Source organism: Varanus komodoensis, unplaced genomic scaffold, assembly GCF_004798865.1.
Source record: "Varanus komodoensis strain SLA01 unplaced genomic scaffold, ASM479886v1 scaffold10, whole genome shotgun sequence".
Taxonomy (NCBI): Eukaryota; Metazoa; Chordata; class Lepidosauria; order Squamata; family Varanidae; genus Varanus; species Varanus komodoensis.
Genome location: NW_025335269.1, coordinates 21,259,506 through 21,273,740, shown reverse-complemented (window position 1 = coordinate 21,273,740; position 14,235 = coordinate 21,259,506). Strand labels below are relative to the sequence as shown.

Here is a 14,235-nt window from a genome sequence, read left to right as displayed (position 1 = left end):
CAGAAGTGAACTGCCTTGTTCCACACGGCAAAGAATGGTGTGGACAAGATTCTGTATCTGGCACAAAGGCATAAGCATCTTGCTCCGAACAGACGGCTGCCAGCACACCCAAGCAGCATGGCTCAAAGATTAGAGAGCGGCCTTCGCTGCTGCCATCGAGGCCGGTGGAAATTTCCACGTGTTGCCGCGCAGCTATTGCCACGTTTTCATTGTCATTCATCCAGTCAAACAATAAAAAGAAACATCTGTGGAGCAAAGAACTCAGTGCTTGTCCCAGAAACTTTATTGCTTTGCTCAAAATGTAACATCCAAAAGCCTCACGAAATAAACCAAGTATTTCCAAAGCTTCAGAGAAAATAAGAAATACTCTATCCAGTACTTCAAAATATTTTTATTCATGCGTCAGTGTTGGAAGGGTCCTTCTGAACTATAATGCAGATCAGCTGTCCTGAAAAAAATCCTCTTTTAAGAAATCTTATTCATTCATGAGAAGCAATTGGCTATTTTTTTCCTCTGATGATCTTTTGCAACAGCATTTTCAAGGTTGCTAGTTAGTCCCAAATGCCTTATTTCAAGTTTCAGTTCACCGGATCATTTCAGTAAATACAAAACCACATACTCCTCCCTTAAAGGACCATGAATCAGTTTCAGAATTTCACTGTTGTGTGACGGCCATCGTGAGGAGGCCATAACCCTGGATGAAAAATAAAATTTTGAAAAGTTCAGGAGTCAGGAGGCTGTTACATATGTGGAGGTGCCACTGGATTTCCGGCATTTGAATACAACGTGTGAGCCAGGATACGTTTATCTGACTGTAATAGCAGTAACATTTTATATAGCAGTTTATCTTTTGGACAATCACTTAGAATCAGGGATATGTTTACAAATTTTCCCAGCCTGCTGCTCTCCACTCATTTTGGACTTCAACTCCCATCAGTCCTGACCAGTGTTCAGGGAACCCAAATCATTTAGAGCACCCAGAGACTGGTTTACTCCTAGTTCGTATTTTACTTCCTCCAAATAAGAGCCAGTGTGGTGTAGTGGTTAAGAGTGTGGGACTGGGACTCGGGCATCTTTGGTTCTCGTCGCCGCTCAACCATGGAGCCAAATGGGTGACTCTGGGCCAGTCACAGACTCAGCTCAACCTACCTCACAGGGTTTTTGTGCGGATTACACTGAGAGGAGGCGGCGGCAAATGATGTAAGCCACTTTGAGTTCTTTAAAAGAAAAAAGGCAGGATATGCATTAGTTAAATCAATAAACACATGTAAACATGAGCTACAGGATGTTTGTATACTATCGGTTTTGCAGTCACCAGTGCAAGTACAAACAAGTTCTAAGCACCGACGGAACAAACACTATTGGATTTGATGGAGCCAAGCACTGCCTACTTGCAACCCCTCAAGCAAGTTGCAGCTCAGCGTCCTCTTCTCATGCCATCTGTTAGCCGTTTACCTGGCAGACCAAACCAGGCACAGAAAGGATGTATGAATTCCTTCATGACCTACTTATTTCATATTTGTTTGCTGGTGTGGAATCCAGCTATGTCCAGACTGGGAATGTAAAAGCCATAACTAGTCACTTGGTTCTATTCCCCTTCTGCGGTTGTTCCCAGGTTCACAGTTAAGGCTTAGCATTTGTTTGCAGTTGAAACAAAAGCGGGATAACAAATATCAACACCATTCACAAAACTAACCATTAAATAACTAACACCACTAATAAAAAAGTGGGGGCAGGGGAGGTCTTCTATTTCAAAATGTGTCCTAAAGTGCATTCTGCCCCATTTACTTACCTGGCAATATCTGCTAATTTCCTAGAACTTTTTCTAAAGCTACTTGAGATCTCAGGGCCCATTTGTTTCTTCTACATTGGCTCTATGTCTGTCCTTTTCATAATCAAAAATGTCTGGCCATTCTTCATTGCACTGTTCATACTTTGTAACAGCTAACAAGCTGGTACCTTCACAGGGTTATCTCAATGGATGTATCAATCCTGTTGTGTCAATAGCCTCTCACATAGTTACCAATGGTGACTAATAATTGTTTCCAGGCAACCAGTTTTTCTAATTGGAAGAGATTATCTTTTCCCCCCTTTTAGGCTGTCAAGAATGTCACAAATGACTACCAGGCAGATTATTAAAACATTTGTGCACTTGCAACTTGCAGAGTGACTTATACAATGTCAGCATGTGGAAAAAATCAGAAATTTGAGGGAAAGTTAAGTAAAAGTTTCAAGAGGAGACAGGAAAGGAACAACTTTACAGTACCTGAAACAGCTGAAGTTCAGAAAAAGTGAGGAAGCTTTTGAGTTGCACAGAATGTGTTGTACTGGAGGTTTAAAAAAAGGAGAAAGCTATTTCTGGTGGAGATCATGAAAAACTCATTCTGTTCTTGCTGTGTCAGGATGTTGGTGACTTTGAAGTGCTAATACCTCTAAATCCATTATTCATTTCTAAATAATAACTTATCTTTAAATATAGCAAAATGATTGTGTAGATACTTGACTGCATTTCTTATAGCACAGCAATAGAACGTTTGTCTTTGTATATTAAACCGGATATTATCCTTGACCCTGGCAAGCTAAATGCTTGTTAAAAGTTTCCCCATGCTTTGGTTTTGGGGAATGCCTAGCATAGCATTCTCTGCAGTGTTGCTTCTTCCCAGTGCTCCTTCAATCCACTCAAAGCCCCATGATGTAACGGCGCATGCCAGAGCTATGCCATGACTAATGGGGGATGCAGTGGATGCTAACCAACTCAGTAACCCACACTGGCAGCTAGTGCAGCATCTTGGTCTGGATTAGTGCAGCAATAACCCCAGTGCAGTGCAAAATCTCACCATGCTATCTCCCCAGATCAGCAATACTTAGGACACTTCCTATGAATGTTCACTCTGAACAAAACCGTTCTGGGTTTCCATTCTGTATCAGGGAGATGCATTCACAAGTAAAGGGTTTGCCATTCACTAAGTCCTCTTCAGGCACTCTTACTTGCTGCCTACACCTGCAAATCCCCCTCCGAGAATGTAGGCAGCTGGTTTTAGCTTGGAGACAGGCAGACAACATGAAATAGTCATTGGGTCCTTCTAAATGGCTGTCAGAATTCATTGATTTTTCCATTGGCTATTGCAATAAATTATTAGTCCAAGGGTGATTGGTTGCTTATGTTGTTGTCTTTAGGAATCATAAAAAATAGTGCCCCGTACTTGTGCAGCTGCTTTGGTTAGGGATTTATTTGCTAGGATAGTGGTGGTGCTTGTGCATCTTTGCCTGGAGTGTGACAGGCAGGATTCTAACACATGGAACTCTCCTTATTAATCCATCCACACACTCAGAAATACATTGTATGTATGTACCGTGTTTCCCCAAAAATAAGTGTCTTATATATTTTTTTTTTGGCTCACAAAAACACACTAGGTCTTATTTTTGGGGTAGGTCTTATTTTTTATTTTATTTTTTAATATGTACAACAATCCACACTTATTCATGTACAACAGCATGAATACATGTACATCTGGTATCACTCCGCCTGTGACAGGAGCCGGCGCTACAGAGGAAGCATTGGCTCATGCGACTCTGCTCCCTCCGCAGGAAGCAGAGGGAGCAGAGCTGCATAAGCATGTTTCCTCCACACAGTGCATTAAGTTAAAGTTAAGTTAAAAAATAAAGTTTAAAAAGGCTCTTTATGTCCCCCACTGGCCCTGGGAATAAACACAGCTAGGTCTTATTTTCAAGGTAGGTCTTATATTTTAGCAAGTACCAAAAATAGTACTAGGTCTTATTTTCAGGGAAACATGGTATGTATGTATGCATTACATTTATATTTCCTCCTCAAGGAACCCAAGGCAGCTGACATTAGCCTCCTCTCCACCTGATTCCCACAACAACCCTGTGAGGTAGTTAGACTGAGTGTGAGTGACCAGCCCAAAGTTCTCCATTGAGTTCCACAATTAAGAGGGGACTAGAATCCAAGCTTGCAGAGTCCTGCTGTAACCACTGCACCGCAGTAGCTTTGCTGATTGCATTTCTACCTCCCATTTATCAGGCCAGAATCTGGCTTTCTTGCACTTGCCGCTCTTCTTTCCTGTGCTTGACACCGGCCGTGAGGTACGCCAAGTCAAGATCAAGTCTGTGAACGTCTGAGAACACTAATGGACCCTTCCTTTGCACAAAGTGTGCAAAGTACACAATGCCCATGAGTCACGTGTGCTGAAGCAGAAAGCTGCTTGCATGACAGCAACATGTGTGCAAGCTGGCCTCCCATGCTCACTTGGACTTCCTTCCTGCCACATGCCCACGTGAACACTGGGCCCAAGGCAGGCCTGAAGCAGTGAGATAGCAGGCTGGGAGCCAGGAACCTGAACGAAAGAAATCCAGTGGATTCCTACCCTCAATCAGATTCCTCACACATTGCCATTGAGCAACTGATAGAATTAATTGCCAACTTACTAGGAAAAAAGCAGGCCCTGCTCCTGGTGCCTTTCCCCCATTGCAGAACTCAGTAGATGAAGCTGAACATCAGAAATTATTTTGCCTATGTAGATGAAATCAATGGAGCCGAATGCCATCAACCATTGTTTTGCCTGTGTTTATCCTTTGTTCATTCTTTCCCTGTATTCTTAGTAGCTTGGTCTTGCAACCTTTATCTGAATGAAGCTGGATGTTTTCTGGTTTTATTTATTTATTCCTGATGTTGTTCGCTGAATTTTGCTGGCCAGTTTGCATGTCTGTGCTGTAGGAGGAAAGCAGAAAAGCAATTGAGCCTTAAAGAAATGTCAGCACATTTTATAGGTACAGCTACATGGATGGGTGAAAAGCTGGTAACAGCCTGACAGAGAAAAATGTGGCAACACTGTTTTGGAATCTCTATAAATTCTTGGAAAAACACGCATTTGGGCTATTTGTCTGTCAGTTTAAGCTTAACCTAGGAAACAATCGAAACATCTTATTTCCAGACACGCACTCCTTTTTTGAAAGCCCTTATGATATTAGATCTCTCCCAGCAATCTGTAAAAATAACCTCTAGTCCCTGGAATGCTACGGAAGAATCTGGAACAGTTTCTTGGCCAGACTGTTGGTTAAAGCCCATGTTAAGAAGCCTGGCTCAGGGCAGCGCAAAGCCACTTCAGCTCAGCTCCCTTCAAGAATAAACAGCAGCAACAGCAGAAGAATGCCTTTCCGAGGATTTTGCCTTCTTGTGTGCCTTTTTTGTATGGCACATTTGACAATTCAGCAAGGCACCAGATCCAAGAAAAAGGCAGAGCCCAAAAGAGGTAAGAGAGCAAAGAAAATTAATTGGCAAGGGGGTTTCCGGACAAGGATTTTATTCTGCAATCACCCTTCCTCATGCATGGAATTCTACTATTCTTCTATTCTTGATTTTGTTTCCATGATATTTTCCTTTTCCCAAAAAAAAAAAAAAAACCTTAAGGAAGAAAAGACGGAAAGCTGGCCAATGTATTGATGTATTTTCATCAGTAAAGCTAGGAGCCATCCATCTGGGGGCACCCCAAATTCCTATCTTGGCATGATTACTCCGTTTTTTACAGATTTTTTCCTGTTTCAGTTTCAAGGTTACATCTCAGATAGGTTTCACATTTTAAAAATATTACCAGGTTACAATATATAATACAATATGCACTGTGTGTGTGTGTACATATATACAATATGCACTATATAAAGTTTATAAATATATATACATATATACAATATTACATATACAATCTTGTACAATATACAATATATAAAGCCCTCCTATTACTTAAGAATAAATGGAACTCATAAAAGGAGCTGATTTTGTCATGTGTTTGTGTATGGATGTATCTACCTATCCAAAATCCACAAGAGATATATAAGAACTAATTAAAATCTTATACGACAGTAACCATTTGCAAAAGCTGAGCAGGGCTGTCAAAGACAAGACATTTTGGAAGGCTTTCCTCAGCAGGGTCATCTTGAGTCAGAGAGGACTTAATAGCACATAATAATAGCAAAGATGGTACCCAAGCTGTAGAGTTCTACTGAATCTTTATCAGGCAAAATGTAAATTAAAAGAAGAAGTGATGGTGGGAATACTGGGAGGGATATGGTTGACTCCTTAGATCTGCTGACTGCTGCCCTGCACACATTAAGTCCTGTCAAAGTCCGTGAGAACCTCTTCTCTGTAGACGTGCAGAGGGTTCTACCAACAGCTTCTCAGAGGTTCTTTGATGCCATGAAGACAAAGAAGCAAAATGGGCATGTAAAGTAGAGCTGTTACTCTATTCGGTCTCAGATTGAAACATGCTGCTTCCCAGGAAGGAGAGAGTAAAGTCATAGGGCATGGTATTTTATGCTTCTTGCTTCTACTCAAAGGGTTCTCCCCCCTCCAAGCTGAATCAGAAGAGCCAGCAGAAGTCACACTAGCCCAAGGCTAGTACTCTGTGCTAGAATGCTGGTCTATCTCATGAGGAAATCTTTATGCTTCTGGTTTTTACTCTAAAGTGAAGTGTCCCCTTTGCAGACTTGTTAAAACTACTTGGTATCTCTCAAGTTATGCATGAACCAAATTCCAGGTTTCTGCGTGGTCTCTGCACAAAAATACTTTTAACGTTTGTGGAGGTAGTCATTTCAACGGGTCTGCTCTAAGAAGGACTCTCACAGATTCCAAGTCTTTCTTTTTGTGTTGGTTCTATTAAATTTATCAGTATGCAAAACCCAACATTCTCTGGGTAACATCAAAAGAGGTTAAAATCTCACTTTAAAATACCAAGCAATAACATTGCCAAAAAAACCCACACACATGCACGAATACATGCACCCCCCACCCGTAAAACAGAACAGCCATACTAAAGCAGAAGTTCATGTAGTTCCAGAAATAAATAATCTTGGCAGAGCTATATAAAAAAGTCAGCTATATAAAAAGCCACAGTAAAATACATAGTAATTTTACCTACTTGTGAGTGGTTATTTTACTCTTTCTGGTTCTCATTGTTTTCCCCTTACTAGCCTACATCATGCATGTCAAGAGGATTTTATGAAATAAGGTCATGCACTATGCACATGCTAAATGCATGAATAATTATTAATATATCTCTTTATAACATTAACTGTAGAAAAAGCCCTGCAATATTTAAATCGTTTTGACTGGCTGATGTATGGAGGTTCAAATCAAGTATATGTTAAAACAAGATCTGGCTCTCTGTCACTGGGTTTGGAATTACTATCAACAATCACTGCAAGATATTGACATTCTATTTTAATATGCAGCTCTCCAGCTGTGACTAGGAGATCTCTGAAAACTTAGGTCTGTAGAAACCAATTTCAGCTCAAGGATGAAGCTCGATGATTTTGCCCAAAGAGAAAAGCGAGTAACAAAGTGCAGAAAAACTAAAAGAAGTTGGGGTGGTTTTTGCCCTAGTGCTGACAATCAGAGGCCATTGTGCATGTGACTATATTGTATGCCTTGACGAATTATCCATGGTAACAAGGCAGATGGAAGAAATGGAGAACAAAGGAGGGCTGTGAGTAGAAGATGGCATAGTCTAGACCCCCCTAAAATCCTGTGGGTGAGGCAGGGTGATTATGGGTGGTCCTACTGTGAAGCCGGGTGAGGCAGTTGCTTTGGGGTGAGGAACAGACAAAATGATGTGCTACATGGCCTGGCCTACAGACTCTAGGCTAGTCAGGGGCCCTCAACTGCAGTGGAGAACACTGTCCCATCACCAGTAGTGAAATAAAATGCCATCAGGCTGTCTGCTAGGCTTAAGTACATGGAATGGAGAGATCCCTTTGACTCAGACTGCAAAACTTTTTGGAACAGCACCATGGTTGAAGGCACAATAAACATTTGGAATCACATTCAGTGTGAGAAAAAGAACAATTAATGTGTCCCATTAAGCCATGTCATTAATTAGATACATACATTCGGTTTCTGCAATTTATCATTTTTGAGAATACCCATCAAGTGTTAAAAAAACAGTTAAAAAGTGCCTTCAATTATTTTCAAGTGGAGGTGAGGCATATCTCTCTGCACTGGGCCAGAAACATCAGTACAATCTTGTTGGTTGAATAGTGCGATCCTTCTGTAGCTTTTGTAGTCAGAGTAACTGGTGTTAATGGATTGCCTTCTCCCTGAAGTGCTAGCTTTCAGTGTGCAAGGAGACTTCGCTTCTCCCTCCTTGTAGAAGAGCTTCCTAACTTAAGGTGCACCTCCCTTGCAGTTTGAAGTGGATGGTCCAGCATAACCTGTATGTGAACAGGTTAGTTTTCCATTTTTCTCCCATGGTTGTGAACTTCATCCTCCCCTGAGCTGAAATGCGCCTGCTTACAGACTCTGCTCAGCGGACAGCAGCTGGCGCGGCTACCACAAGTGGAGGTTGGAGTACCCACAGGGCTACAGTTGGCATCATGGATCTTCATTGGCTACTGCTTCTTCTCCATTATATCAGGATATGCAAAAGAAACAATACTGTGGTTAAAATGGATCTGGAAGCATTATGCAATCTATTGCAAAAGACATGGGCTGAAATCCTATACTTGCTTACGTGGGAGTCCCACTGATCCATGGGCCATACTTGAGTCAACACTTCTAGGTTTGTAAGATGTTTGTGTCCCTCGGCGAGAAGGTATGTTTATACAGAAGTTCATCCATAGTGCAAACTACTGCGTGGATGCATAGCCACAGGTTTCTAAAATCGGCCAGGATTCTTCCATGAACCCAGCAAGGGTATCATTACTGGTACAGCCAGCAACACCAGGGCAGCGTTCAGGGGGAAGAAAGAGGAGATGCAAGTGGAATAAGTAACTGTGTGTCCTGAATGATAGGCCCCCAGGGCGGACCTTTCTAAGCTGAGAACTTTGCAAATATCACTTAGAACTGCCTCCCCCAACTTGGGGCCTCCAGATGTGTTTGACCAGTACTCTGATTCAACAAATTGGGCTGGATCCAGATTTATCCTGGCTCAATCACTCTGGAGGAAATGCATTTCCCCCTGCCTTCTTTCAACCCGCAGGAAATGCTACACAGAGAATCAGAAGACCCTGCTGAATGGGGTGAGTGGTGCTGTATGGAAAGGAGGACATCCAACATTAGTTTGGGTGGGAGTGGAGATTTTCTTTTGGAGGAGCCAGAGCCTGAATCTGAGCAGCGTCATACTGGGGAAAACAGACATAGAGTGACTTTATTCATTTTTCGTTCAGGAAGCAGTCAGCACTCAGTTACCCTCCCTCTATCATTCTCCTGCGGCGGAGCATGTATACAGGGTTCAATTTATATTGAACCATGAATTGAACCAGACCCATAGAATCTTATGGCACCTTTCAGACAGCTCATTTTTGCAGTTAAGTATACATCTGGCAAAGCAGGGAAACTCTCTTGTCAAGAGTGACAGCACAAAACGGCACTCATGCTAAGATAAAACGAACTCTGCTGGGTACACATCCTAGGAGCAAGTAAGCTCATCCATCAAAATAGGAATAATATTGTGATGAAAGATCCCCTTTGACTAGAGTGCCGTAACATAAAGATTTCCCCAGAATGTGTTTTGGTGAGAGGAATCAGAATGACAATATTGATTAATGTAACTTTTGTGGAGTTCATTAAAGTGAACTAAGGGAGGAGTAAAAGAGTGATATTTTAGAGATCGTGAGAGTCAGTGTGGTGCAGTATTTAGCGTGTTGGATTGGGGAGCTGAGAGATCCAGGTTCTAATCCCCAGTCTCTGGGCCAGTCACTCACTCTCAGCCCGACCTACCTCACAGGGTTGTTGTTTTTGTGAGGATAAAATTGAGTTATGTAAGCCACCTTGGGTTCCTCATAAGAGGAGAAATGACATGATATCAATGCCATGTGATAATAATAATAAATAGCAACACACACTTCACTTTTTGTCCATATGAGACATGTTTAATTTCTACCATTTCTTTCATAGAATAAATTATTTCAGCACTGGCATCTCACAAAAATGGAGACATACAGGGAATTATAATCAACAAGATGGTCAGGTCTGGGGATATTTGGGGCCCATCTTTAATCAGATCTACCTTTTATGCTGTGTGTCAAAAACTGGATGTTGATCTATGTGTAGACCAAAGAATTGAATAAATCAGCCAAGGATCATTCTAAGCTTCTGTTCTACTCACAGCTTCTTTATATAGTAGTTGTCTTGAAGTAGCAGCCAATGAGCTTGATTCACTTTCTGCTCTGTTTATGCAAGCTGAAGATTAGAGGCTGAACTGAAGATCGAAAATTGAACTGCTAGCTAATTGGAGGCTACTGGCTTGCCTCTCTCTCATCTTGACATAAATTACTATGTGAGGCCCAGTATGGCTATTATAGGTCAGTGGAGTTCAAATGCCACCGAGCAACTTGAAAGTAACTTCTGATGGCAGTGAGAAGCAGGAAACATTTAAACAAGTCTTGCTTTGAATAATAAGCTTGAATGCATGCCAGCTGCAGTGTCACCAGATGTCCTTGATTCACAGTGGCACCAGTGGAATTCAGCCAATTATTTTTAATTGCATAAAGACAGTGAATAACACATTATTACTGAACCAGCACCCTTTAGAATTCTGGTACCATCCCTCTTACTTTATCAGGATAAAAGAAAAGAATATACAATAAAATGGGGGAGGAAAGAAAGAATACAGAAAGTAAACAAGAGCCAGGAATTATAATCTTTTGAGCTGATCTGGGTAGAAGTGATGCTAATGCAGCAGACATGCAAACAGGAGGTAATCTTTTTGCCATGTGGAAACATAGTGACCTGTTCATGTCATATACTCTATGGTATTTGGGACAAGTATGCATTGTAATATGCTATTTGCATTTTCATTCACTGTACCATTGGTTGCATCATCAATGGAGGTGTGCATGCCAATTCTTTTCATAAAGCGGATGCCGTCATTTATCTGTTTGTTTCTTCAACAGATGTAAACTTCAAAATGCTTGCAGACTTAAATGAGAGGCTGGACAATCTCTCCCAGGAGGTGGCTTTGCTCAAGGAAAAGCAAGCACTTCAAACAGGTACATAATCTAACACTCATAACTTTCACACTCCACGCCATTGCCTCAGCTTGCAGAACACATTCAGGCAATGGGATTTTTATATGTGACCCAAAACCATGGTTTGTTCAGTTAACCTGTGGTTGGTTTGCATCTCCAAACCCAAAATGCCTCACTAATACTGGTTTGTTTAGGACCAACAAATCTGGATCTTAGACTGCAGCTTGAAACTGGTTGGTGAACTATAGTTTGTAGCACTAACTGTGGTTTTTCATGATGTTCAAACTGAAGATGTCTTGGTTTTCTTCCAGATGTCTTGCTCAAGATGTCTTGATATCTGTTTTCTCAAGATGTCTTGCTTTTACCTCACACCACACCTGACTACAGAGTTGAGACAAAGAAAAGGAAAGCTTCTTAGAGGCTCTTCCAGCCCACTTCTTGGCTGTCAGATTTTAAGCCTGCTAAAGTCATGGGGTCCCATTGAGCCCACTTCTACTGGGATGGTTAAAATGACCTGGGATGTAGTTGGAAACACTGGGTGGTTTTGCACAACACAACAAGCCAGGGTAGTTCTTAGTGCAGTTTGGTCTGATGCATCATCTGAACCATATTTCAGTATGGTACGCTTGATTTTTAGAAACCACAGTAAGAAGCAACAATGTGTTCTATGCTTCACCATGGTTCCTCTTGTCATCCAAACCTGGCATTGTGGTTTCCATGGTCCTGGTATGCAGCTACCACAGAGTCTTTGAAAAAAGAGGCAGCTGCAGGAGCTTTTCCAGCCATCCAGAGTAGGATTGAATTTCAGGAGCAGTAGCTGATGGGATACATGCCAACAGTGGGAGGACTGAGTGGGGAGGGTGGAAACCATACTAGCATGGAAACCACCTGATCATCTGTCACGCTCACCCAGGGAAAAAATGCAAAATGTGGAAAGCACGCAGGGTTGCTTGTTCTGGTACGTGAATCCACGTTGCATTGCATTGCTTATCACCAGTGATGGCACAGTCATTTTCCAACTGAATGCTTGTGGTAGCAGAAAGAGGGAGGCGAGGAGAAAAAAAGTAAGTCTACCAACATGCTTGTCAAGCACATTTATTAGGAATGGAATAAAAACTGCATCCTTGTATGTATGGGTAACAGCATCATTATTATCCTTTCAGTAAGAAAGTTCTTTCTCTGTTGCTCCTCCTTCCTGATCTCTCCCCCTCCCTTTTTTTTTCCAGTTTGTCTGAAAGGCACCAAGATCAACCTAAAATGTATCCTGGCTTTTTCTGATGCAAAGACCTATCATGAGGCCAGTGAAGACTGCATCTCTCAAGGTGGCACTCTCACTACGCCGGTGACAGGTGACGAAAATGATGCTCTCTATGACTATGCGAGGAAGATCCTGGGGCCTGAAACAGAAGTTTGGCTTGGCATTAACGACCTCGCGGTTGAAGGGAAATGGGTGGACATGACCAGCAGCAGCATCAGCTACAAGAACTGGGAAACGGAGATCACCACCCAGCCTGATGGAGGGAAGCAAGAAAACTGTGCAGCACTTTCCGGGGTTGCTGTTGGGAAGTGGTTTGACAAGAAGTGCCGAGACCCGCTGCCCTACACGTGCCAGTTCGCGATTGTTTAATGGTGAGGCTCCTGGTGCGGAAGAACAGAGTAAAGCATTCCGTGTGACACCTGGAAGAGAGCCGTGTGTGTATATCTGTATGCATCTAAATATACATACACATCTACAAGGAAAACACACACACATGTATACTCTTGGCACATAAAGTCATGGCTTGGTAATGGATTAGATCTATGCTGCACTTTAATTGACTGAAAGCTACATCCACCATTTTAGCAGCTACGTTATTCTTACTAAGGCGTGAGTTATAGATATATATTTTTACACACAAGATTTATTAGGCTTTATTGTCTGAGCATCCATTGCAAAAAATACTATGATACTTAGTTTGCTGTTGCATGTAATTTTCTTGAAATCTTCTTTGTTTCCTGCTGATTGCACCAAATTAAACCCACATTGCCAAATTGTCCTGTTTATCATCTATTCAGCTGGAAAGCTGGAAAGGTCTCAGCACAGCCTGCTTTCATTTAATGTCACACCCTTCTTATGGCCACATTGCCAAGTCGCATAAATCCACTTAGCAACTTCTAGCACCACTTAAATCAGAGTTAAGCAGAGCCACTTGAGCCTAAGCTGTTACCCTGAGCAATGTGGGTGACAACAGGAGAAGCCAAAGCAGAACCAACAAAAGCATCCACCCCTTTGTGTGAACTAAAGACACAATCTAAGAACTTTGCATCCATCGGTGCTACAGTAACTTCCATCTGGTTGAACACATCTGACTGGAAGCACAAAGCAAAAAGGAATGAGAAGGAAGGGTGACTCGGGGGAACATGCAACCATCAGCAAACCAAGATTATCATGTGGCGGTGGTGAAGTAATAGGGACTGCAAGATGCTGAAAAGTCACTATAGCTCCAACCTGTGTCATCTTCTCCTCAACTGGAACTGAAGGAAAGAAGTCCGTGCTTCTTCTGGAGAAGACAGTGCCAGTCTAGTGCCTCCCTACCTCAGCAGCATGAATGGATCAATCCTTCACCCAATGCAGAACTTTTTCACACTCTCTCTAAGGGCATGTGTGCATTTGCACACGTGGATCACTTGCATCCACAAAGGGGGGCATTTCCATTCGCTCACAGGGATAGGATTGGCTTCCTCTGTTTAAAGGAGTAAAGAAGAAATATACATCAAACCCCCAGAGTCTGGTACATATTGCCGAATTGTGAAAACCCTCTTCTAAAATCCAGTGGAGATGCCTTGCTTGCTAGTTTTACAGGGCAACATGCAGTTACAAGTATCTTTCAGATTTTATAGCAAGTCAACTAGAATAGAAGGATCGAGAAGTAAGACTATCACTGCCAAACTTTCTGTTGAGATTATCATGGAATAAAGACATATGACTTGATATAAGAACAGCGTCTCTCTGTTTTAATGGCATGTTTTCTTCTTAGGGTGCTAATACAACAGGACCGCCCCCATATCTAAGCCTCCCACCAGATGCCTAAATAATAGCAAACATTATATACTGTACTTACAAATTTCCTTTTTCACAATTACACAGATGGAAGATTCATTCTTACCATTCATCCTAGCAACCTCAGCATATATATTTTTCTTTCCTTATTAAATTTAAAAATTCCACTCAAAGGAAGCACTTTACAGCACTTTATGATTTCTCTTTAGCACTTT

The 14,235-nt window shown here is 41.9% G+C and overlaps 1 protein-coding gene across 1 annotated transcript; it reads left to right on the top strand.

Annotated features, from left to right (window-relative positions):
• The first annotated feature begins 5,083 nt into the window (after nt 1-5,083).
• CLEC3B (C-type lectin domain family 3 member B) lies at nt 5,084-13,956 on the top strand. Its single transcript, XM_044419175.1, has 3 exons — nt 5,084-5,270; nt 10,906-11,001; nt 12,207-13,956. The coding sequence occupies exons 1-3, from the start codon at nt 5,168-5,170 to the stop codon at nt 12,605-12,607; spliced, it is 600 nt and encodes a 199-aa protein (XP_044275110.1). The 5' UTR covers nt 5,084-5,167; the 3' UTR covers nt 12,608-13,956.
• The last annotated feature ends 279 nt before the right edge of the window (nt 13,957-14,235 follow it).